The following is a 26,084-nucleotide window of genomic DNA, read 5'->3' as shown; positions in this document are numbered from 1 at the left end:
AGAAATGTTACATTGCTGCCATGGTGATCCAGAGTGTGTGCTGGGGGGTGGGGGGGGGGGGGGGGAGGGGGTGGGGGGGGGGGGGAAGATACTGGACAAAAATCGTGCCCCTGTGGATGAGGACGGTGGGACAGTGGGTGGGGAGTGAGGGCGGAGGGTGGGGTGGGAACCGGGTGGAGGGGAGTTATGGGGCGGGGGGAAGAGGAACTGTAATAATCTGAACAATAAAGATTTAATTTAAAAAAATTGGAAATAGTGGTGTCCAATAATAAGCAATATTTTAAATTATTAGTTAATATGATTTAGTATTTCTTCAAGCAATAGCAATGAAAAGGTAAGACTAAGTTATAGAAACTTTTGGGCAATGACTAGCAAAATACCCAATATAGGATATAGGCACCGATCTCTCAGTAAAGCATGTGTTGTCTACGTAACTAGGCTATGGAATGCTCTACTAGCTGCATGTTCTGTGAAACCCTGCCTTTTAGTTAGTGTGAACCATTTACCTTCCATCATAACCTATCAGAGAAACATGCATGGGCCTCAGCTTACAGCTGAATAACACCTCTGATCCCTGGCCGGTGTGACTCCAGGGTGAAGCGTCCCCCCTGTGTGGGGTGTGCAGGAGGCAGTCGGTCAATGATTCATTCTCTCTCATCATTGATGTTTATATCTCTCTCTCCCTCTTCATTCCTTCTAAAAATCAATAAAAACATATTAAAAGAAAAAATATATTTAAAAAATCATGTTGATAGAAAATCCTTCCAAACCTATTTTAATCAACTCCATCTAAAAGTTATTTATGTAACTAAGTTTACATTTCTCTCTTGGACTTCTAGAAGGAATATAAGTAACATAAAGTAGATAGAATATAAAGTACGCATACCACGCAAACTTCCAGTGGTTAAAAGTGCTCGCGCTTTGTCAGCTAAATCACTATTTAGAGTGTTTCCCAGGAGCAGAACGTCAATGGCCTCTTGCTTGGAGCTGTCAAAGAAGTTATTCTGAATCGTCCTAGTGACAGAGCGAGCACCATCTTTTAGCTTCCCAGCCTGTCGGGGGAGAAAGGAGCAAGGACTCTCATTCTAATCGTGCCATTTCCACGCAGCAGGTATTCTGAAACGTAAGGGTGACATAATTGTACTGCAATAAAGGACCTAACCATTCTATTTTGAATCATCACATTAAAATGGCTCAGGATGCCACTGTTTCTCTTCCTCTTTGGACCACAGCGCTGCCCAGAGATGGAAGCTCAGTGCCACCACGTGAGGACACCTGGGCGCCGATCGTCCAGCACTGTTTCCAGGGAGAGGGGACTGAGGGCACTCCAACAGGAAGTCACTTCTACATCATCACTGCAGACTGGAGATGGGGCGGGAGAAGCAGGGGGAGAGAGGAGGATACACTGCACTCATAGGCTCTTATGAAAGCTGTAAAGGGCTTTAATAGTAGAAAATAAAATTGAAACTATTCCCTAGTAACTTCCTTAGTTACAGCTATAACTGAACAGAAGAATGAAGGCCTAGTCTAAAAAGAAACTTATTAATATAGATTACATATAAACTACCATTTACATTTTAGGCCATTGTATTACCTGTGTATATGTACCTAACAAAAATAATAAACTTGGGCTAATTCCTACAGGGAGAGTTTATAATGGTCAATGAGCATATAATTACTGAGGCATGTTAGTTACCATGGAGACTTATGTTGATCTTACAGATTTTGATAATCGCTTTAAAAAAAACAAAACTTTTGCCTTTTAGGAAAATAGTTTACAATATATTATTTTTATTCCTTAAAAAACTAACAGTAATTGAGGCTTAAAATGTTATTCCCTCCCATATAATTTCATACGTAAAGGACATTATTTGAAAAGACACTCACCATTCACATTATCAGGCAATTAATCAAAACGAACCCAGAGAAAGGAAAAGAAAGAACAGTGCAGATGTTAGATTTTAGTTCAATGCAGACAAGTAATTAACATATAAAATTTCGTATCTATCAGGTTAGAGTAAAAGACTACTGACAACATATGTAACCTCTGTACGTATATTGTCGCAGTCGCTGCGGAACAAAAAGGCAAGAGAACACTGAAGAGGATTTTAAGCAACAGCTGTAGAGCATCAGGTTGTAATAGCAAGAATTATGTTCTTTATGTAAACTGAATAAAGGACAGCTTAACAATTTTAGGCTTTAAAAAACAGGATCCCTTAGAAGACCATATCGAAATGTCAGGACGTGTGACTCTATGATGTGAACAGAGGGCACTGGCAGGCAGTGGCAGGCAGGGCCTCGGGCCACGTGGCGGCTGTGATGCGGGAGGGAGGCAGACGTGGGAGGGACAAGCACTCGGGGATGGTGAGTGTCTCACAGAAGGTCACTGGCCGCATGAAGGAAGAGGCTGAGTGAGAAGCAGTGCTGACTGTCCTGCTTCTATTGAGGCAATCTGAGGAACTGCAGAGATTTAAAATTCACCTGGGGCCACGAGCCTTAAAATGTCCCTATTGTATATAAAATAATGAAAAATATCTCAAGTATGTTTCCAAAGTCCCTCAATATGGGCCCAATATTAGAGTGGAAAATAGTCTGCAGGTCATGCCAGCAATTAAACTGCCACGATGAGGCCCAGAATTATAATTAAGTCCATAGCTCACACTTCTTTTGCACATTTTCCTAAGTCTCATTTTCAAGGTAAAGTAAGTAAAGCATAAAAACATAACCGTTAAGCCTTAATAATGTTGGGCTCGCAGTAGGTGTTGCAGAAACTGTCCACTGATTTATCTGTCCATCCAGCGTTTGTCATAAGTTTATTAAATGGAAGGCACTGTGTTAAGTGCTGGGGACCCAAAGCCAAATATGATAGGACCCTTTATTATGAAGATCATGGTTAAAAACATCCTACTTATAATAAAAACTAGAGGCCCGGTCCACAAAACTCATGCACGGGGGAAGGGGGTCCTCTCAGCCCGGCCTGCACCCTCTCGCAATCTGGGACCCCTTGGACATCCCTCTCGCAATCCGGGACTGTTGGCTCATAACCGCTTGCTTGCTGCCTGCCTACCTGATCACCCCTAACCACTCGCCTGCCTGCCTGATTGCCTCTAACTGCTCACCTGCCTGCCTGATCGCCCCTAACGGCCTCTGCCCCCACTGCTGTGGCTTTGGCCAGAAGGACGGCCGGAAGGTTGTTCAGCTGTCTGGTCTAATTAGCATATTATGTTTTTATTATTACAGATAACAGCATAAAAAGTAAAACAAATATGCAAGGGAAGAGTCATTTTTTAAAAATGCAAGCATGTTACATACAGGCCTCAGGGATTCTCACTAAATGACTACATATGTCTGTCATACAGCCGCCTCTGCCAACCTGGGGAACAAACTACCTCCTTCTCCATCAGGGCCCCGAGCGGAGGAGGAGAGAAAGAGGAGTAAAGACATGATAAGGCAGAATTCTAGAGGGAACTTGAAAACCCTCTTAATTAATAAAGAGGCACTGAAAAGCCTTTCCAAGAGGGAAGGAGGGCCTTGTCTAATTCAACAGAGCCACTCACCTTGGCCTTTCCTTCCAGAGCCCCGGTCCCGGCATAGATCTTACTGATGGAGTCGCCGTTCACCGACCACATGGAGCGGAAAACCTCCTGAAAGCGAGTCACCAGCTGGGGCTTCTCAGCTAAGCCGAGGGCTTCCAGCTGTTTCGCCAGCATCTGCAACAGCCAAGAGTGACTTTTGTAAGTGTGTTAATACGTTCATTGTGATGTGACTTTTTAAGAGCTACCAGGAGTAAACTGAAAATTTGCAGTCATAGGACTCTGTAGGACTGGATTCTAAAAACGTTAACAGTTCACGAGGCTGTGTTGTTTCCCACCATTTCTATTTTTAAAGTAAATACCACATCAATGAAACTTACAAGCAACTGAATATTCCCTTGTAGTAAGAAGAACATCTTTCCGGCTAAATGATAAAATCGTATGAAAGTATCCCTATAAATCATACTACTTTACCTTGTTCATCTAAAAGAACTACTTATTCAACAGCATGGAGCAGAGCAGAAAAAACATTGACCTAGTTTATCTACATGTATATAGAATAACTCAGTCCCTTTAGTTTTTAGATTTAGTTCTGTACGTTTGGGTAGTAAGGTCCGGAGATGATGAGGAAAAAGAGCTGCTATTGAACTGTCACAACCAACACTAACGTCAGTGCTGGGTGCCCGGGGCCTGGAGGAGGGCAGCGGCAGGGTCTCTGGCCACCACAATCCCATCCCGGGCGCAGTGAGTGTGCAGAAAGCCAATGCCCTTACTCAGGACGCACTGTGCCTCACCCGGCAGTCGAAGCAACGCACAGCCCGGATCTGGCCCTTCTCTCACTGGGAGTCCAGTCACAACGCACCCTGGAATTCACCGAACTCCGTCCTCTTTGGGTTTTCTTTTACCTTATCTATCAGGGTGGGTACTACCCCCACACCTCACGGGATCAAAAACTAAAATCCTATGAAAACCCTCACCGGGGTTGACTGCCAGGGCCGGTACCAGCGCCGTTCCTTGCTGGCAGGGCCGCCGTCACCATTCCGACCGCTCATCTTTAAGAAGGTGGGCCAACTGGTCTTCACTACTCGGTTGGCTGTGCCTGCTTTACTAGGAAATGTGGTAACCACTTAACCAGTTTCTCACTCCTGACTATCAACAGTGGATAACCAGCCGAGTCAGATTCTGAAAAGTGAAACCTGTTGCACTTTTAACAAATCTTTGAAGTGCCTCAGTCAACTCGCTCTCAGAACCCACATCAATGCATCCAACCAGCTAAAAACAGTTAGCAGCACCGAGCCACACAATACACTCCATCCAAAAGGCCAAATGCCCGCTTTCACTTTTCTTGTCTGTCATATTTTCTAAGTACGTTATAATGATAAATCTCAACGACAGATTTCAGAAAGGGCAAACAGTAAAATTTATTTAGTTACTTGAGAAATGTCTCAAAAGACATTTCCGTAGCAGAGAATTCTACACACTGTGATTTCATTTTTGAGACAGAAAGAACTGCAGCTCCGGCAACTAATCAACCACCATTCCGGCCCCCGGTCAGACCATGCACGAGGACTAGGAAGGCGGGACTTCCTGCCCTGTGGAAGGAGTAAGTGAAGACCCGCCACAGCCGCGGCCCTCACCGCGCGGGACGGAGGACTTGGCGGGCACAGAGGCAGTGTGTCCGGCACGGACACTGTGTCTGCATTTGACTGGCCCTGATGGTTAAGAGGCAGAGGAAAAGGGGTCTTTACACAAAGACCATTCGAGAAGCTGAATCTCATTCACTTCCATTCTTGCTAACACAGTCCAGTCCTTCAGAGCCACGGATTGGCAGATGCCACGCAGGCTGCACTGGGTACAGACCGTCCAAACGCACCCTACAGGCTGGGCATGGTCACAGAGCCTCTCCATCCAAGAAACCTTTCAGTGACCACACAGAGAACGAGGACAGTACAGATATATACGTCTTTCTTCTTCTTCTTCTTCGAAAGGAGGCAAAAGAGGCCGTTACTGGACTAGGAGAAGCAGCAGCGCTGGGTTTATAGGGACAGTTAAGGAGTAACGGAGGGAAACACAGCTATAGGTGGAGTAAAACAGGTAAAGGGAACTAAAAAGACGAGGGATGTTGGGGTGAAAAAAGAGTAGAAGGGAGATGCCTTTACTGAACCTAACTGCTCTGGGGGCGGTCATGAGCGCCACTGAGAGGTGCCGCACGGCCACGCACAAGGCGGCCACACACAGGACGGCCACGCACAGCACGGCCACACACAGGACGGCCACGCACAGCACGGCCACACACAGGACGGCCACGCACAGCAACGGCCACGCACACGCACGCTGGCTCCTTACCTCCAGGCCCAGGAAGGCCTGCACGCTGTTCGTCCTGTCCAGGCAGTCCAAGCAGTTGGTGCGGACGGTCCCACTCTGGCACCTGCAACAAAGTCACTCAAGTTAAAGAGCCTGTTTGAGAAAAAAACAACAGAACTCAAACAAACTGAGAAAAATTAAGGTGATTAAAAGGTAGCATCCACTTTCTGCCCCCAACTTTTTATCATTACAATTTTCAAACATAGAAGAAAGGTGGAGGAACTCTACAGTGAATATCTGTCTACTCACCAGGTCCTACAGCTGCTACCATTTTGCCACCTGTTCTTTATCACATACCTGCATGTTCCTCCACACCCACTTATTCTTACCTAGCCCAGCAGTTAAGAACACATTTAGACTTACAACACCATAGTTCTCTGCACATAAAAGATACCAAACATTTAAGGACTGATCTGTTGGCAAAGCCACAAACAAGTCCCAGCTTAGAGGGCACAGCCCTCTAAGCATAATGAGGCTTGACCTTATGATGCTCCCTAGATCCTTCCTCGGTAGCTAATGGGCTGTGGGAGGTGCAGCCAGTGCTGCCAAATCAAGTGAAACTCACAAGAACACTGTAACTATGGTGACCACGACCTTGTTTACCTCTGGCCATAACATAAAGGCTCAGCTTGCCTCTGGGTCTCTCTCTGTGGCCTCAGCCAGGCACAGGAAGACCCACCTAGACCCAGCTTATTCTTTGTCTTTTCTTCAATCCTTCACTGCCCTCCCTCAGGCTCTCCGAACCCTTGGCTGAGCTGGCCTGGCACTTAAGATCTCTTATCTCTATTGACTGTCCTATGAAGTTTCTATAGCATTAACATAGAGTAAATACTGTACACTGAAAAAATGTGAGCTTTGTTTACCAAAGTTTACCTCAACCTATATTCTTAATTCCAATCTTTCCATACTTACTTTTCTCCTCTACTTCATATGCAAAAGCTAACTCTAAATTACCCTAAAGCAGACAATACGCAACGTCTTTTACTTCGTGCCCGCAACCCAGGTACATGCCCTTGACCGGAATCGAGCCTGGGACCTTTCAGTCCGCAGGCCGACGCTCTATCCACTGAGCCAAACCGGTTTCAGCTGCATTTAGTTGTCTTTACGAGGCAAAAATATTAAAACATCCTTTTAAGAGAGAAGTGGAACAGCCTCTCAGTACCAGGCTGGGGTCGGGAGCCTGAAGGATTCCAGCTCTCACACACCCTGGTCAGGACGAGGGGCAGGCTACGCCAGTGCCTCCATTTCCTCCCCTGCAAAAAGGGATAAAATAGGGCCTTGCCGCTGTTGCTGATACGTGGAAACCCAGGGGCACTGCCTGGCCACAGTATGCACCCAATAAGCAAGCTATTGTTCTTACCGGCTGAATTCTGAAGAAAAACAAACCTAAAATCAAGTATAGTCATTATAAACTCTAATTTTAAAAAGGCCATTTAAGGGTGTAATGTTAAGAGTCATTTTTAAATTATAGCAAAGTCCCAATTTAAAGGAAAGAGAGACCGAGCAGGCGAACCTTCGAATGTCACTTCCGTCGAAATGAAAAAAGCCGTAATCGAGGAACCGCTGGACCTGAGGCCGGAGGACGCTGTGCAGCTTCTCGGCCTTGCCCCCCTTCACCAGCTGGTGGTAGTCGAAGCTCACCATCTGCACGTCGGCGGCGTGCTCCGAGGCCTTCAGGTGGCTCTGGGAGGGAAAGGCAGGCTTCACCATGGGTCGCGCACGCGGCCCCCGTGTACCCGTGATGGAACCTGACCCCGAAATGCAACACTGACGGGCAAGGCTTTCATCCCCGCAGCAGCCAGTGTCTACTGCCATGTTTCCCCAGCCCTCCCGCCCGTCCCGAGAGGCGCGGTGATGGGCGACCAGAGGACTTAGTAACATTCTCATCCGGTTTAGAAAATGAAAAGCTATTTCCACCCACTTGCATTTATGTTTACAATCCAAATTTAATAACTGTTTATATCTACCATAAATCTCAAAGTGGCTCTTGTTTTAAGACAAAGACTATAAAACATAAAATTCTTTTTTATATCTTTGTTCAATACATACAAATGCTTTGAAAGTTTACCATAAAAAGTTACTCCCTAATGTATAATCTGTTTATTAATAACATTTATTTCACAAAGTTAAAACAAAATAGCTGAATAATTCTGGAGCTCATTAGACTGAATTTAAGGAAATGTTTCTAACCGTTCTGTTGAAGCTTATAATTCTGTATAACATCACAGTTGATATTACTATTAAATTGGTGTTAGTGAAGAATGTTCTCTTCAGATGGCTTATCTTTTACTTGAAATTCTCACATTCCTCTCATCAGCACGAGAAGGTGTGCTCCTGCTGTACATCAAGGCATTCATCACCCCCTCAGGGCTAACAGTGACTGGTTTCCATCAGTGGGCAAGTGATTGCAGGTGGAGGGGCAACCAGGAGAGGAGCACACAGGGGGAGGACACCAGGGGGAGGAGCACACAGGGGGAGGAGCACTTTACGGAGAGTAGCACACCAGGGGGAGGAGGACCCCGGGGGGAGGAGTGCACCAGGGGGAGGAGTGCACCGGGGGGAGGAGCACACCAGGGGGAGGAGCACAGCAGGGGGAGGAGGACCTCAGGGGGAAGAGCACACCAGGGAGAGGAGGACCCCAGGGGGAGGAACGCACCAGGGGGAGGAGCACTTGTTTCTAACCGTTCTGTTGAAGCTTATAATTCTGTATAACATCACAGTTGATATTACTATTAAATTGGTGTTAGTGAAGAATGTTCTCTTCAGACGGCTTATCTTTTACTTGAAATTCTCACATTCCTCTCATCAGCACGAGAAGGTGTGCTCCTGCTGTACATCAAGGCATTCATCACCCCCTCAGGGCTAACAGTGACTGGTTTCCATCAGTGGGCAAGTGATTGCAGGTGGAGGGGCAACCAGGAGAGGAGCACACAGGGGGAGGACACCAGGGGGAGGAGCACACAGGGGGAGGAGCACACAGGGGGAGCACACCAGGGGGAGGAGCACACCAGTGGGAGGAGGACACCGTCTGGGCCTTGCCTGGACAGAGAGACACTTGGGGGAGGATCTTCTGCTTCTCCACCATAGCAACAAGCCCACTTCAGGAAAGTGTCAACTGCCTTGACAACTTCCCACAACCCAGGCTCACAACCTCACCCTCCACCTTTTCCTAACAGCCCGAAGGCTCACGTCCCACGAGCATCACCTTTCTCTAGGAAGCCATTTCCTCTGGCAGAGGGTCACACCCTCCTTACCTGGAAGGCCTTACTGAGCATGTGTTCACCTTCCTTAGATCCAAGCAGGTTGATTACTATTTGTTTGCCATACAGAGTCTTGAGTGTTCTAAAATGCCTGTTAAACAAAGAAAACAAGCACATGTCAAGTGATAAGGTGACATTTTTCCCCCCAAGAAATAAGAATCCATTATTAATCAGTTTAAACATGGTTCTGTTTAAACTCATAGAACCAGCAAAATTGAATACAGATGCATTCCACGCGGTCTCAGGAAAGGAAGAGAGCTCAGTCAGTCAGCGTCCTCTCTGACTCTGGGCGCCGAGCCCCCCGGTGCGGCGCTGTGGGATCCCCGGTCCCTCCCCCGGGAGCCCGGTGCTGGCCCAGCACAGAGAACACGCGCTGGGCGGGCAGAGGGCGCAGGGCTGCCCCTCACACCCGAGGACATCACAGCCTCCGTGAGCACTTAACCCAGTGCAACCAAAACCTCACTGCACCTGTGATCAATGTACTGAAAAATGTTAATACTGTCACAGTCACTTATATTCTTTGTTTTGCACTAAGTGCTTGAAATCCAGTGTATACTTTACACTCCAGCACGTCTCAATACGGGCCAGTTATGTACCCAGCAGCGACGTAGGGCTCAGGGCTGTGGTGCTGGGCAGCCACCCGCAGGGAGTCTTAAGGCTGAGACCAGTGCGGCCACTGCTAGAGGTCGTAACACTGTCTCCGGTTAAGTCAGGATCAGAAGACATTTTACTTGGGAGCCGAAAACCGTAGAATGAATCCGTAAATGTAATGACCACAGGTCCCACCGCTTAACAACTTCAAAACCGAGAGCACCTGTACACAGACCAGCCTACCTGTCAAAGGCGGGCGCGTTGGCTTCGAAGCCCCTGGACATCCGGACACGGTGCGAGCCCACCTGGGACAAGAAAGATGTGGTCACACCAACAGCCACCATGAGACCACAGACAAACCGCCGCCGTGTGCAGTCACGCATTCGCTGAGCACAGAGCAGGGCGCCAGGTCACTGACCACTCACCAGTCTCTTAAAAAGACAAGTTCTAAAAAAAAAGGCAGTTCTAGGAGTTTCTCCTCCCTTTGATTTTTTAAAATGCAACCTCATAACAAAAGAGCTAGAAGTTCAGGCCATTATGAAACACGTGTAAACTAAGAGAAAATTTTAGTTGTGAAAGATACGGGTAAGCAGCGACCCCTTCCACAGTGCTGGCCGCGCGTGCCAGGCACTGGTCTGCGCACCTCCATTCCGTCCACACGAGAACCCTCAGCAGCAGCTGCGCTGCCCCTGCCACTCCCTTCACAGACCCGCCCAGGCCCAGGGCAGCCGCGGGAGAGGGACGATTACTCAGAGCTCAGTTTTCAGAGGCGGCATTTTCCCGCCCAGAGGCTAAGTTGTTCTGTACTAAGCTACTGAGGAGCAAATATGGAGACCCTGACAATCAACATGCTGTGAAGACACCCTGATTTCACCACCAAACACAGCAGCTGAGTGTCTCTGGATGTGAAAAACATCACAGGGAAAAATGCCTGATACAATTCCAGGAACTCCGCACTCAGATCCTTGTTTATGAACCTAGCTGATATTAGATTGAATAACAGAACTCTCCAATGAACCAACAAACGATCCTGGAAACTTAAAACATATGGAAACTTTCAAGAGGAAAAAACAACAACGTCGAACACCTACCTGCAAGCCTGGCTGCTCCCAGAACAACGGAACCGAGCCCCGGATTTGGATGAAGGAAGAAATGGAGTCATCTAAGTACACGACCTGTAGAGAGAAGCACGGATAAAATAGTTCCGCAGGCATGGCTGCCACCTCTATGTCAGGAGACAAACTGACTAATATTGGTTGCACAGGTTGTATCTTATGACCCACCTCTCATATACAAATTGTCTTAATAAGATATCTCCTGTATATACAGGGTGGGGCAAAAGTAGGTTTATAATTGTTTGTGTGGAAAATAATACGATAATTAATAAATAATAATAATACAAGGTTAAATTCTGTTTTGTGTGTACTCCTAACTATAAGGCACTTTTGCCCCAACCTGTATTAACCAGAAAAATATCCTATATAATAAAAGGCTGCCGAAACTGGTTTGGCTCAGTGGATAGAGCGTCGGCCTGCGGACTGAAGGGTCCCGGGTTCGATTCCGGTCAGGGGTATGTACCTGGGTTGCGGGCACATCCCCGGTGGGAGATGTGCGGGAGGCAGCTGATCGGTGTTTCTCTCTCATCGATGTTTCTGTCTCTCTCTCTCTCTCTCTCTCTCTCTCTCTCCCTCCCTCTCTTTAAAAAAACACTAAAATATATTTAAAAAAAAATAAAAGGCTAACATGCAAACTGTCCCCTCGACTGGGAGTTCAATCCGGAGTTCGACCAGTGGCGTGGGGTGGGGCCGGCTGGCCAACTTCCCGTGGCCCCGCCCTCCGGCTGACCAGCCCAATTGGCCCCCATTGGGGCAGGCTAGCCAGACCCCACCCATGCACAAATTCATGCACCAGGCCTCTAGTTAGGAATATAAGCATAGGAATCACAACTTTTAAAAAGGAATTCCTGTTAAACAGTACATACCTTTCTATTTTTTATACACATACCTTTCTATTTTCACATACTTTTTTCTTTAGTTTTTCATATTTTTAAAAAATTAATTTGAAGATGTGGGCTGGGCTTGAGGTGTGGACTAAATTTGCAAATATATAGTTTCACAGCAAAAAATATCACATTTTTAAGTTTGGATGGTTCAAATATCTACAGATGAGAGTTGGGATTGACTTCCTTTCACAGAAAAACACTTTTCCCAAGTTGTCTAGCTCTGTCAACGAAGATTTTAAATTCAAGAACAAAGTTTACGCCCTGGCGGGCCGTGCCTGCTCCTATTCGGAGAGCGTCCCCACCCTACTGCGGCCCTACCGCTTCCTGTGCGTCCCCCGCCCACAGGAGTGGAGCAACAAAACCCTGGTACCTGCTCCGTTTCCACAAAATTGGCGACGTGGCCATCGTCGTTGGTGCCCCGGACATTGAACCTGGTCCCTGCGCGCTCGCAGCTCAGCCTGGAGATGAGGCAGGCCTTGGCCTGCTTGTGAGCCGCGTAGATGGTCCTGATCTCGACGCCGCCGCACATGAGGCGCAGCAGCCAGTCGTCACAGCTCACGCCGTAGTGCTGGAGGTGCAGGTGCAGAGACTGGTTCCTGGGAGAAAGGCGGGCCGCCTCAGTCCCGAGCACGGGCAGCACAGCACCGTCCTCCCGGGCACGCCGTTAACCAAGGCACCGGGAGTCTGTCGGCTCGTGTACGTCCCACGCTAGGCCTCAGGGGGCGGGTGTGAAACGAGACCCGAGGCAGGTGACCAGTGCCCAGTGCAGCGCCTTCCTTCACCTTTCCCGGGATTGTGTCTGTCCCTCAGGGAGGCGCAGGGCTGGCACGAGAGCAGAACCTGTCCTCACCTGCGCCCTCCCGGCCTCCCACACCATCTCCTCCTCTGCTCCTTCCCACTTACTCACAGCACTGACCTTGACCTGCATCCCATTCCTACCGAGTCAAATGAAATTAAAATAGCTGGAATGTTGGCTTAGAAGGGCAATACTGCCAGAGACAAGATCTCAAAACTGAGAACAATAAAATGAGTAACACAATCCTATTACAACGAATTCATTCCTAATTTTAAACTATAGATCTGAAAGATATTTCTGAAATGAGAGGTCAGTCGAGATCAGGGAGAGCAAATAGGTTTCATGACAACTTCTACGAAGTGACAGTGGGCGTCTGCCTTGCCCGCTGAGGATTCTGGGGCAGAAGGTGTGCGGCTGAACGCCTGCTCCGCCGTCTGAGTCCACGCTGGCCCGCAGCGGCCGCTTCACGGACTCACCAGAAAAACCTGTTGTCGGTCGTGTGCTCCTGCATGCGGCGGTGGGCGTTAAGGCTCAGGTCCAAGCTGACCCCCGAGGCAGACCACGCGAAATAGAAGTTCCCTGAGTTCAGCACCTTGCGCACTTCTGAAATGCGATCCTCATCTGAAGAGTCGGCTCGTAGGGATATGAACTCCGTGGAAGTCACTCGGAACACTTCCGATTCTTGGATTTTCCCCACAGACATGCACCCGGTGACCAGGACCAGATAATGTAGCGTGCTGTCACCTGCGGAGAGCAGACTGCAGTGACTCGAAGGATTTGAGAGAGAGTGTCAATCATTTCAGACTCCACATGTGAGCTGCCGCGTGGTGACGGCTCTCAACCCTGATCAGTCTAATCTGGGATGATGTCGGCTGACGGAAGGCTCGCCGCCTGCCCAGGTTAATTATGCTGATGAGACACTTACCCAGATTGAGTCGTAAAACACCCAGGAGTCCATAGGCATCCAGCACTTTGGAGTATGTACTCTTGATGGCCTCCTTTTCTGCAGAGGCTACAAAAGAAAAAAGTTTTGGGATCAGAAGTAAGACCTGACACATCAGGTTTTATTTACCTATAAAGTCAGAGTTTCAACCAAACATTTCTAAATCTAAGTCTGATATTCTCAGCAAAGGCGAGGCAAAAGCACTTCCTCCGACTTGTAGCCTGAACGTTCTTCCCAAAGGCTGAGCCCAGGCGCCAGCGCCACCTACTGACCGTCCCTCCCACCCACCGCATAACCAGGCCTTCAGCAAGCTGCGTTTGGGGCTGTTGGTTGGTTTTTCTTTCCTCCCTGCTGACGGGTTTGACTGCTGTACGACTAGAACCTCCGCTCTGATGTCCCCGCCAGGGTAACACAGGCCCGAACCAGAGCTCTCTCTGAACTGGCCTCCAGGCACCCTTCCTGTTTCGTTTCTCATCACCCCCACTCCTGCACCCCCTGCTCTCACCACTCTCACCAGTGCGCTCACTCACCCTTTCACAGTCCGCACAGCCTGGCCTCCTGCCTGCAGGGCTCTCCCCACCGCGGCCTCCTGGCAAATTCCCTTCACTCACAGACACCAGGCAGAAGGCCACTTTCTGGGAGCCTTTCTGCACCCCCCGCACAGCTCGGTCAGCGCCCCGTCCTCCTGTTACCGACACTGTGTCTGCCCGCCTCGCCCTCCCATCCCCACAGGCAGGCTAGGGTTTCACACCCAAGGACCGGCACGTTTGCAGAATGAAATAACCACCACACAGCCTGCACGGGAACGGGAAATCTTCCGCCTGCCTTGTCCTGTTTCTCCCACAATAAAATCGATGTTGTCTTGCTAATGACACAGCCCACAGAACCATTTCTGTACGGCAGCCTGTTTGATTGATATACTAAGAAAAAAACAACAACAAAAACACCCTCTGGAACTTTAAAGGAAAAGTCTTCCTAGTTCTTAGCAAATACATTGATTAAAAATTTGACAGAGAACCAAAGAAAAGTAACCAACAGCTAGAATCTCAAAGGACAATTACAAACAACACCTCTCACACCTACACGTGCAGAAAGGCCCGGACCCTGGCTCCCTCTGCCTCCCTCCAAATCCTTTCCTCTCCCTCCCGCCCCCGCCCCAGCCCGCCTGCACCTTCCCCAGGAAGCAGCCTCATCTCCAACCGGCGGGCGCTGCGACATCAACTCTGATAATACCGTTAGCCCCGCCCTGTGCATTCTTCTTAACGAGGAAGAGATTCCTTTGTTCTATGAAACTCCATGAAATACATAGAAATAGACGGTGTAAGAGGGAGAGACCTAAGTGAATTACTGTCTCATTTCTCAGCAATTTAGTTCTGGAAAATAAGGTGAGCGTCTCCCACTGCGAGATGAGTTAGGATAAGAAAGCCAGGCCCTTTTAACACACCGTGCAAACCGGTGAATGGCTCAGGGTGCACCCCCCTGCCCTTCCTATCCCACAGAGTCCAGGGCAGCCCCTCTCCCCTCCCCGCCTCGGTCCGCGTTCTTTCCGTCGGGAATACCCGTCAGTCATCGTTCCAAATACTCGCATCCCCCCTCCAATAACTACCGCAGTCGCCACTTCCTTCCCGATCCTCTCCCTGACCCCGCTGGCTGCAGGTCAGCCGGTCTCTGTCACACACGCCGCACACACGGTCTCTGCGTCACACACGCCGCACACACGGTCTCTGTCACACACGCCGCACACACGGTCTCTGTGTCACACGCCGCACACACGGTCTCTGTGTCACACGCCGCACACACGGTCTCTGTCACACACGCCGCACACACGGTCTCTGTGTCACACGCCGCACACACGGTCTCTGTGTCACACGCCGCACACACGGTCTCTGTCACACACGCCGCACACACGGTCTCTGTGACACACGCCGCACACACGGTCTCTGTGTCACACGCCGCACACACGGTCTCTGTGTCACACATGCCGCACACACTGTGTCCCACGAGCAACAGGAGCCCGGTCTCATTTCTCTGCATCTCAGCCCAACACCAACCCCACACGGAGACGCTGGCCCTGCGGCTGCTGAGTGTGCATCTGCTAGACCAAGACGAATCGAGAGGCTCAGCACCAGAGGAATTGTTTTGTTTAAAATAATACATAAGCCGAACTGGTTTGGCTCAGTGGATAGAGCGTCGGCCTGCGGACTCGGGGGTCCCGGGTTCGATTCCGGTCGGGGGCATGTGCCCTGGTTGCGGGCACATCCCCAGTGGGGGGCGTGCAGGAGGCAGCTGATCGATCTCTCTCATTGATGTGTCTAGCTCTCTGTCTCTCTCCCTTCTTCTCTGTAAAAAACCAATAAAATATATTAAAAAAAATAATACATAAAAAGAGGTACTTTTTTTTATCCTCACTCAAAGATATTCCCCCCCGCCTTTTTTTTAGAGGGAGAAGGGAGGGGCGGGGGAGAGAAACATGGATGTGAGAGAGACACATCGGCTGGTTGCCTCCCACACGTGCCCTGACTGGGGCCGGGGTCTAACCTACAACCCAGTCCGTACCCCGACAGGGAATGGGACCCATGACCCTTAGGTTCTCGGGCCGACGCCCTAACCACTGGGCACACTGGCCAGGGCAGAAGAGAAACACTTTCCCCTGGCACGGACAGTACCTGAATGCTCTCTTATTGGAATTTAACAATTCCTCATGGGGACGTCTGGAAATGCAAAGGCGATGCCGGGTGTCTGGTGGGACGTGAGGGTGGGCGTGGGGAGACAGGCGTTGTTAATTACTTCCAACCAGGTTTAAACCTGGGGCTTGTCACCTGCTAAGGTGTGTGAGGTGCTGGGCAGAGCCACGTGCAAGGATAATGGAAACGGAGTCCGGGCGTGGGGACAGGAAGCTCAGGTCCCGCTCCTGCCACAATGAGCTGCTCACCACTGTCAACACTGCTGAGGCCACGCCGCCCAGCTGGGGGACAGCCTGCCTCTCGGGCTGGCCGGGAGGGGACAGGGAGCTATGGGGACAGCCTGCCTCTCGGGCTGGCCGGGAGGGGACAGGGAACTAAAGAAAGTTAGCGAGAATGAGAGAACAGGATGACAGTGAGCGTGACCTTCCTAGAACCACGTCTTGCCTGTGGCTGCACGCCCCGTGGTTTGTGGGCAAGGGATTTGCATGCGGGCAGCACCGGGGAAGGCAGACCCGGAGCCTCGGGCAGAAAGGCCCAGCGAAGAGGCGGCACGGCCGCTGGGTTCCAGGCGAGACTGGAGGTCGGGTGGTTCACCGGAGTGTTGGGGACCGTCATGCTGCTGGCAAAGTCTAAGCTGACCAGAGGACATGGCAAAGCCCTGGACTCTACCCTATGTCGATCCTGGAAGGTTTTAAGGTCGAAGCTCAGGAAAGGCTTAATTAGAGTTTGCAGCAAAGCAGAACTAGACAAGGCTTGACTGAGGCACGACCACTGTTGCTAAAACTAGTAAGGGGCAAAAGTGCAGTTACTAAAACATAACCTGATTGTCATAGTAACTGTCAAACATAGATGGATCTAGGCAAAGCTTGCCCAGTCTGCCCAGCTCGTAACGATCTGTTACTTCCCTATGACAGGCCGAGCCCTAGCAGTGATCTATGAAGCATGACCAGCCACAGCTCAGCTATAAAGCAGTGTGTGTAAAGAATAAAGTGACTGGTACTGGTGCTGGTGCTGGTGCCTTGTGCCAGTCCTCCCAACCCTGTCTCTTGGTCTTTCATCCCACTCCACCTCTACCCGTTGGACCGTCTCCGAGGTGCGGGTCACCGCACCGGAGAGCACGGAACCGGCCGCAGGAGAGCCGCTCTCCACCTCGCACACACCAGGGAAGCATGTTCTACCAGGCCCAGGCTTCCTCTGCATAATTAAATAATTAAACTCCGGCTGGAAGACATTAAACCACCCAAAGGAATGCTCCACTTACGCTACACATTTCAATCTTGGCAACAGGCCAAAATAAAACCACCTTCCACACATGCAAGCAACAGGTCTGCGCCGAATGCCTGCCAGCTCCCAGCGCCCAGCCCTCCGTCAGGAAGACGGGCATCCCCCAGCCATCCACACGCAAGTGAGCAGTCGGGACGCGCCGGGACAGAGCCCACAGACGGCACCAACCTCACCCACACTCTGCAGAAGTGGCCTCGCAGCTGCAGCCTGAAGCATGACCAGGCGGCGAGCAACGAAAAGGAGGCACAAGCGTTCCGGGCAGCGCACACACAGCTCCGGCCAGCAGTCCCAGGCCCGAGCCCACCCCTTGGCACGCTGCGCGCATGGGCACCGCCAGGCAGGCACAGGATGTGCACACCGTGTCATTCCTAACAGGACAGACGCCGGGAGAGCCATACACGAACACGACACGGCAGCAGGCTACCGCATGGGTGGTCTCCCACGCGGGCCGCTGACAGAAAGCAGCAGACGTGACAAGACAGAGTGAATGGCTCCATTTCTGTTCAGCTTAAAGCCAGACAAAGAGGTGGGACCAGAGACCGCCTCTGCGGGTCAGGGGGAGGTCACTGGGAAGGGACAGAGGGACTCTGGATGGCGAGCCACCATGTTCCACTTCTCCCCCTGGGGCGGCGACATGCGAGTGTCACTCACACTTCATCAAGCTGAACACTGACTCCTGTACTTTTCTACATGTCAGAAGTTTATTTTTGAAAGTAAAATGTTGATCAGAGAGAACAGCATGTGTAAGGCCCTGAGACCAGACAGCATTCGGCACATTCAGCACCAAAAGGTCAGTGTGGCTGGAACACAGAAACCCCGGAGTGCTGGATTCTAGGGTCAGTGTCAACCACTGAGGTATTAAGCGAGGGAATAATATGACCAACTCGTGTTTTTAGAGACCGGAGTGTGGGTGGGGGAGTGGGGGCAGGAGACGGATTAAGAAAGCGAGCAGCATGGTTCATGAAAGGGGCCCCGGGGGCTGGCTGGGACAGAGCCGTAAGGGGTGCGTGCTGCTAGGAGGCTGAGCGGCCTGGCCCGGTGGAGTGAATGTGATGAGAGGAAGCGTGCAGGATGATGCTTAGGGTGTTAGGGGATGGAGTGCAATCCATGAGGTAAGGAACACGGGACCGAGAGCAGGTCTGGAGCGAGGAGCTGGCACGACCCCAAGGCTCACCAAGGCCCACCTCACTTGCTCCCCTTCTCTCGGGAGCAGCGTCTGTTCATGCCTGGAAGTGGTTTCATACACTGGGTTTGTTTTGTCCGCTGTTATTCACGGTGGGAAGGTCAATTCAGTTACTGTTACAGCGGGTTAGAAGCGAACGTCCTGTTACGGTCCTGGGCTGGTTATGTCTTACAGGACAATTGAGAACATCTGCTATACCTTAGATCATGTAATGAAAAGTCTCATGGGGTTTACTGCTCAGTGAGAAACTGCCTCGCCTTCTATTTCCTGATGGCAAAGTGAGTGGCAACAAGTGAAAGCAGTGGGGAGCATAGCTAACCCGTTGATCACTTTTTAACCCCTAGAGTGCCGGGAGTGCGATCGCGCTCCTCCTGCAGTGTCCAGTTCTAAGTCTGCTTTTATTGGTGATGATGACATTGCCAAATATGTCAATTCTTGCTGTGAAGATGACAATTTTGTGCAAGATATTGACTATGTAACTCCATTTACTTGCGATTCATAATTTTTTTCCTAAACTGCTGTAAAATCAGCAAAAAGCCTTGGCAATTTTAACATAGTTCCTAGGATATTGGTTGGCACTCAAAGGGTTAAAGGTTGATATTTAAGTTGACCTGTACTGTTTCTATTAAATATGAACATTACAAAAATAACTTACAAAACAAAAGTGAATTTTTGCAGCTCTATCATAAAGTGATAGCGAGTCTACATTTCATCATTTCTGTGCAGAAAAGTCAACTATACAGTCACGTCTTCTCTCAGCTTGAGCATTTTTCTTACAAGAGACAGGACACGACAACTCATCTAAAGGGCAGCCGTGAAGACTGGCAGCGCTTGGCAATTAAACAGAAAGAACAACGATGCGCACTGCGTGTCACCACCCACGACTTTCACACAAAATTCTAGAAGCTGACATTTAACTTGGCCACCAAAGAAACTCGGCCTTTAATGGCCCGCCCTAAACCAAGCCACTCCTCCCTCTACTGTATCACCAGTCCACGGCCAGGACACGCCTCCTCATCAGAACACACTACCACCCCTTTCTTTCCCCGTTCCTCCCCACTCCCCAAGTAACCACCACCACCCTCACACCGCACAGACAATAATTACCGTGGAGAAAACCAACAGAAAGACTATGCCACTGGAGCCACTATTTCATTTCCCCAAGTCTCAGTTTCCACATCTGTGATGTGGGGTAAAGCACAGCCCAGAATTCAATGAAATAACACGTCCAATGCCACATCCCCCCATGTATGCTGAGATGCTCTGGGACACTTCCACAAACTCCCAGCAGAGCTGCGGGGTATTTTATTTTATTTTATAATCCTCACCCAAGGATATATGGAGAGAGAAAGAGAGAGAGAGAGAGAGAGAGAGAGAGAGAGAGAGAGAGAGAGAGACACCGTGACCAATGAGAGAGAAACACCGTGACCAATGAGAGAGAGTTGTCTCCCGGAAGTTCCCCAGCTGGGGACTGAACCTGCCTTTTCACAAATGGGGACAATGCTCCACCAACTGACCCACCCGGTCGCTGAGGATATTTTTCAGAGCGGAAGGGAGAGGGATAGAGAGGTAGAAACAATGATGCCAGAGAAACACCCATCAGCTGCCTCCTGCACGCCCTCTACTGGCCGGTGGATATTTAAATGGGAGGAAACCTGGAGACACTCAACATGTCAGTTCAGAGTTTCAGCACTAGACTGCAGTGCAGTCCTTGCTGACATCCTATCTTTCTGAGGCTGGGTTTGCTGGGAAAAATCAATGCAGATCCTGATGAGCATCGACCTATGAACCAGGAGGTCATGGTCTCTCTCCTCGTTGATGTTTCTAACTCTCTCACCCTCTCCCTTCCTCTCTGAAAGCAATACAAAAATATTTTTTAAAAAATCAATGTGAAACAGGAAATGAGGTGGCACTGTCCAATCTGATTCCAAGGTTTGAGAAGCTATCCAACACTCTAAAGCCACACACATCCTATACAATAAAAGCCTAATATGCTAAGTGTTCAGTCGGCTGTTCAACCAATCAAAGTGTAATATGCTAATGATATGCTAAGGCCACTCAACCACTCGCTATGATGTGCACTGACCACCAGGGGGCAGACACTCCGACTGGTAGGTTAGCTTCCTGCTGGGGTTTGGCCAACCGGGACTGAGCGAGATGGTCTGGACATGCCCTGGAGCCCTCCCGTGGTCCCTCCCAGGCTGGCCAACCTCCTGCATCCCTCCCTGGCTCCGATCATGCACTGGTGGAGTCCCTCAGCCTTCTCACAATCCGGAACCCTTCGGGGGATGTCAGAGAGCTGATAGCGGAATGACCGGTCGCTATGACGTGCACTGACCACCAGGGGGCAGATGCTCAACGCAGGAGCTGCGCCCTGGTGGTCAGTGCACTCACACAGGGGGAGCACCACTCAGCCAGAAGCCCGGCTCACGGCTGGTGAGTGCAGTGGCGGTGGCAGGAGCCTCTCCCGCCTCTGCGGCAGCTCTAGGGATGTCTGACTGCTGGCTTAGGCTGTGGGGAGCAGGCCTAAGTCATCAATCGGACATCCCCCAAGGACTCCCAAACTGCGAGAGGGCGCAGACCAGGCTGAGCACCCCGTCCCACCCCCCCCGGAGTGCATGAATTTCATGCACCTGGCCTCTAGTTTAACAATAAAGCAGGAAATGGGTTGGAAAAGAATGAGGTGGCTTGTGAATTTAACGACTGTGTGCGCCTCACTGGCTACTTGCCCTTCCCTGTGATGGCCTTTATATGTCTACAATTGTAGAAAGAATAGGAAAACTGAACCCTACAGAAAACTAATAGATGTCTCTTCTTCATGCAGTTTTATGACTTGCTGACATCACACCTGTGCCTGCCAGGGCCAAACACAGCACACTACTTACAGAGGACCCATGCGCTACACTAACCACTGCTCCACACACATCAAACTTCCTGTTTTAATGAGTAATGCTAAAAATGGGTACAGTATACAAACACATATTGACTTCTCTAAGGATAAGACTCTCCAGAAGGGGTTTTAAATAAATAAATGCAATGAAATAAATTAGTAATGAAATTATTTTCCATTTAAAGAAAAGTAACTTTAGAACAAGTTAATAGTATTTATTCATAGAAGACATAAATAACATACCTCATTTTCTTTTTCTTTTTAATTTAAATTCTTTCCATTCCTCATTTTCAATTAGCATTTCAGAAAGACTTTAAGGATGTGGTTATAGTTATTTCCATCAGTATTTTTCTAAACAAGACCAAGCAATATAGATGTTTTTTATATCAGCAGCTCAGTCAAATAGTAATTCTTTAAAAGAGAGAAAATAAGTTTTATAGAAAAAAGTATTTTTTTTTAAAAGGATCCTGTTCTCAGAATTCTGGGTGAGCCCTGCTCTCAGTTTCCTAGGTGATTTTATATATCTATATGTATAGATAGATATACGCACACATATTTATTTATTATTGATTCCAGAGAGGGAGGAGAGATAGAAATATCAATGATGAGAGATAATCATTGATTGGTTGCCTCCTGCACGCACCACACTGGGGTCAAGCCTGCAACCTGGGCATGTGCCCTTGACTGGGAATCGAACTGTGACCACCTGGTTCAAAGGTCGATGCTCAACCACTGAGCCACACCAGCTGGGCAAAGGTATCGACTTTCAAATATAGAGAATGTTGCATGTCTGTCAACTTTGTTGTCTAGTTTAGGTTGGTCTTCTTCCCTGTGCCACTTCTTTAATAACCATGATGCTGCAAGTGTGAGTGAGACAGTGTACTAACGCTGGGGGTGCAAAGATTTCCAAGACATGGCGTTTCCTCAGAGAGTCGGCACCCAGACAGACGCCCGCCCACAGCTCCCTGTGCGGGCGCCGCAGGAAGAGTGCTGGGGGAGCGTCAGCCTCTGTTCAAGCTGTGGGCTTAAGAAAGCTCACTATTGGCCCCATGACAACAGCAAATGCACTATAATTCTGGAAACATGGTTATTTTCCATAAAATTTGCAAGCCAAAGTTGTCTGTCCCATTATCTATCATAGAAAGGCCTATGTACACTATGCTCAGAAACTGTCATCCCACCCGGCCCGTGTAGTTCAGTGGTTGAGGGTGGGCCCATGAACTAGGACAGCGGTTCTCAACCTGTGGGTCGCGACCCCTTTGGCGGTCGAACAACCCTTTCACAGGGGTCGTCTAAGACCATCCTGCATATCAGATATTTACATTACAATTCATAACAGTAGCAACATGACAGTTATGAAGTAGCAACGAGAATAATTGTATGGTTGGGTCACAGCATGAGGAGCTGTGTTTAAAGGGCCAGAAGGTTGAGAACCGCTGAACTAGGAGGTCACGGTTCCACTCCCAGTCAGGCACATGCCAGGTTTTCAGGCTCAATCCCCAGTAGGGGACTGACAGGGGGCCACCAGTTGATGTTTCTACCTCCCCCTAAAGTCAGTAAGATATTTTTAAATAAGTTATCATCCCAACCCAATTCTGTCAGAACTTGGGGCGAGGCTGGAGCCCAGGCCCCGGTGTGTGAAGTCTGCACAGGTGAGGAAAACGACTCCTCGGGGCCCACTGATCACGTCCTGCCTCATGACTCATTGAAGCTGGGAACCCGGCCAACACGCAGAGTCCAGAGCTGCATTAGAGGGCGCTGGCCCTAAGAGGATCCCCGATCTGAGATTATGCTCCTTGCATTTTCACCTACACCCCAGTTTTGACATGTGCCAATAATATGAGATAGCATTTCATGTGGGTATCTCTGGCATAACCACTTCTGGCAGAACCCAAGAAAATTCAGTGACGGCCAACAGCTATTGCCCAAGATGTCTAATTTTCCCAACTTTACGCATTAAAGCCAGGGCAACGGGAGCCTCCAGAAATCACCAGCTTTGGGTACATGAAGACCGAGGCCTGACAGCGTCCCTGTCACCACCTACTGCACACAAGTACGTAGAGACCAACAAAACCAGCATTAAAAAGTGGTCATCTCGGAGACAGACTGAGCTCTAGGAAATGAAGGGAAGGAAGACGAAGAGCGAGCTGGAGGGGTGGGGGCGGAGCCTCAGGAAGGAGGAAGAGGCCGCACTGAAGGTGGGGAGGGCATTCTCCCAGTCAGGAGAGCAGCACGATGGAGCTGGCAGCAGCCTGGCACTCGGGGAGCATGAGCGTTTCCTTAGAGATCAGCGGGGACAAACGGGGAGTGCTGATTAACAGGGTGAGGAGCCTGAACTTAAGCTCACGGGAAAACGGGGTTACACTCGTGTGTAATGTAAGAAATGTTCTGGGAGCGTCTCCGGCAGCTGAAACGCAAGCCGCACTGAGCTCAGGGGCCGCGGTGTTTCCCAAGCTCGGCCCTGAACACAGCAGCTTTTAAAATGTGACGGTTTGTCACGTGAGCACAACAGCACCGCACACACCTTGGCATCACTCCAGACCGAATGTCAAGGTAATTTTGTAAGTCAAATGATTTATAAAAAGGTCTGTTAGCTCTTAAACATTAAAAGTTTATAATAGGAAAACATAACATACCCAAGAGATTATACATCCATTTACGCTAGCTTTACAGAGAGACAATATTCAAGCTTTATTTTTTTCTCCTGAAAGAACTACTTACATAGTCTAAATCTAGCACAAGAAGTAGAATTAATAAATAATGAAGATAGTATTTTTATATCCTTTCTCCTTAGAATATCAATGCCAAATGGATGGTTGGGGATTTTTTCTTAAATCATTTTTTGGCAAAAAGAGAGCTGCTGGAGGTTTGGATGGATGGTTACCCTGAGGGTCCCTGACCTGGGAGTGAAGTACAGAAATAACCCTGATCCCACAGGTAACGGTGCCTGGGAGCCGAACATCCGGATCCCTGTCATTACCGGTAACGACAATTAAATAAACATTTGAATTTAGATAAATTAGAAAATCAGGTAATGCCATAAAAAACACAAGCTGATAAAAAATGTCTCACATGCTAAGCCAAACATTTCCCCAAAATATTTTTAATTAAGAATTCATCAGGCCAAACCGGTTTGGCTCAGTGGATAGAGTGTCGGCCTGCGGACTGAAGGGTCCCAGGTTCGATTCCGGTCAAGGGCATGTACCTGGGTTGCGGGCACATCCCCAGTGGGAGATGTGCAGGAGGCAGCTGCTCGATGTTTCTCTCCCATCGATGTTTCTAACTCTCTATCTCTCTCCCTTCCTCTGTGTAAAAAATCAATAAAATATATTAAAAAAAAAAGAATTCATCAGTATAATTATACCTGTAGTAGGAAAAAATATGCTATGCAAATTAACATAGCAAGTTAAGTTTGGCGTGTTTAAGTATAAAAAACAACTCGGGTAACGTAAGTCCATACTCACTGAGTGTAACCCGTATTATTAATACTTATTCTTAGGAGATATAGCCACTTCCTGCTACATGTCTCTACGAAACAGAAACATAATAAAGGATGAGCAGTCATCACTAGAACACTTTTAACAACACCATCACATTTCAAATAACCCGACACTGAACTTATTTGCCAAAATCTTATATAAAGATAAACATTCAAATTAATATTTTTATTTTTGATTTCATGCATTTGCCCACAAGATAACCCAAAACATATTAATCTAATGTTTAAAAAATCCTCACCCAAGAATATTTTTTAATTGATTTTCACCGAGAAGGGGGGAGGGAGGGAGAGAGAAAGAGAGAGAGAGAGAAACCTCCATGTAAGAGAAGCATCAATCGGCTGCCTCTAAGATAGTCCACTGGTCCATTGAGTATCAACTGGACGCCCCCCAGTGGGATCAAACCCGCAACCTAGGCATGTGCTCTGACGGGGAATGGAACCCTTTGGAGGGGACCATGCCCCAACCGGCCGAACCTACTACTGTGTGATAGTCTCCTTTTCTTTCCAAGAGACTATCAAAATGATTTTTAAATATGAAGTCAGTCACATGAAATTTTAAAAAGCGCCGACAATCCTCCAAGGCGCTCCACAAACACTGAGCTCCTTACCGCGATGGCGCTGGAACTGTCCGTTCAGGACGAACGGGAAGCCAGCCGCTCGGGGTGACGAGGCGATGACCCGCGGAGTCTTTCTCTGGAGGAGGATTCACTTCTCCAAGCGGCAGAGAAACCCACGAAAGCAAGAACCTGCGCCCAAGACCTGCACCCACGCGCCGAAACCCCTCAGCAGCGGAGGAAAATGGACTGAAAGCCAAGCGGAGCCCATGGGCTGGAAGGAACGGGGAGGGGGGTCCCCCCTGAGCCTGGCTGGACCTGAATGACCCCCGAAAACCGAGCCCCGGGACTCACAGAGCACGGCCACCGCCCCGGACTCGAACAGGAGACACTCCTCCTTGTGCCTGGTCTCCACCATGAGGCTGAAGGGCGGGGGGTCCAGCTTGTGGTAGACCCGGAACCCCTTGCTGAACGCCATCCTGTCCGCAGAACTGTGGGAGC

The 26,084-nt window shown here is 49.2% G+C and overlaps 1 protein-coding gene across 1 annotated transcript in view; it reads right to left on the bottom strand.

Annotated features, from left to right (window-relative positions):
• The window catches only part of SYNJ1 (synaptojanin 1), a 58,307-nt gene extending 32,229 nt beyond the window's left edge, over positions 1 to 26,078 (bottom strand). The window contains exons 1-11 of the mRNA XM_015560263.1: positions 25,938 to 26,078; positions 13,472 to 13,558; positions 13,023 to 13,290; positions 12,121 to 12,346; positions 10,840 to 10,923; positions 9,992 to 10,053; positions 9,152 to 9,248; positions 7,411 to 7,580; positions 5,880 to 5,961; positions 3,558 to 3,710; positions 887 to 1,043 (exon numbers count right to left, since the gene is read on the bottom strand). Of these exons, the coding sequence (XP_015415749.1) occupies positions 887 to 1,043; positions 3,558 to 3,710; positions 5,880 to 5,961; positions 7,411 to 7,580; positions 9,152 to 9,248; positions 9,992 to 10,053; positions 10,840 to 10,923; positions 12,121 to 12,346; positions 13,023 to 13,290; positions 13,472 to 13,558; positions 25,938 to 26,061 (1,510 nt within the window). The 5' untranslated portion in view covers positions 26,062 to 26,078. The remainder of the gene's footprint in view (positions 1 to 886; positions 1,044 to 3,557; positions 3,711 to 5,879; positions 5,962 to 7,410; positions 7,581 to 9,151; positions 9,249 to 9,991; positions 10,054 to 10,839; positions 10,924 to 12,120; positions 12,347 to 13,022; positions 13,291 to 13,471; positions 13,559 to 25,937) is intronic.
• Positions 26,079 to 26,084: the final 6 nt, after the last annotated feature.

Source organism: Myotis davidii, unplaced genomic scaffold (genome assembly GCF_000327345.1).
Source record: "Myotis davidii unplaced genomic scaffold, ASM32734v1 scaffold170, whole genome shotgun sequence".
In the NCBI taxonomy this organism is placed as follows: domain Eukaryota; kingdom Metazoa; phylum Chordata; class Mammalia; order Chiroptera; family Vespertilionidae; genus Myotis; species Myotis davidii.
Note: the sequence above shows the minus strand (reverse complement) of the source record. Positions and strands in the feature narration are given on the sequence as shown.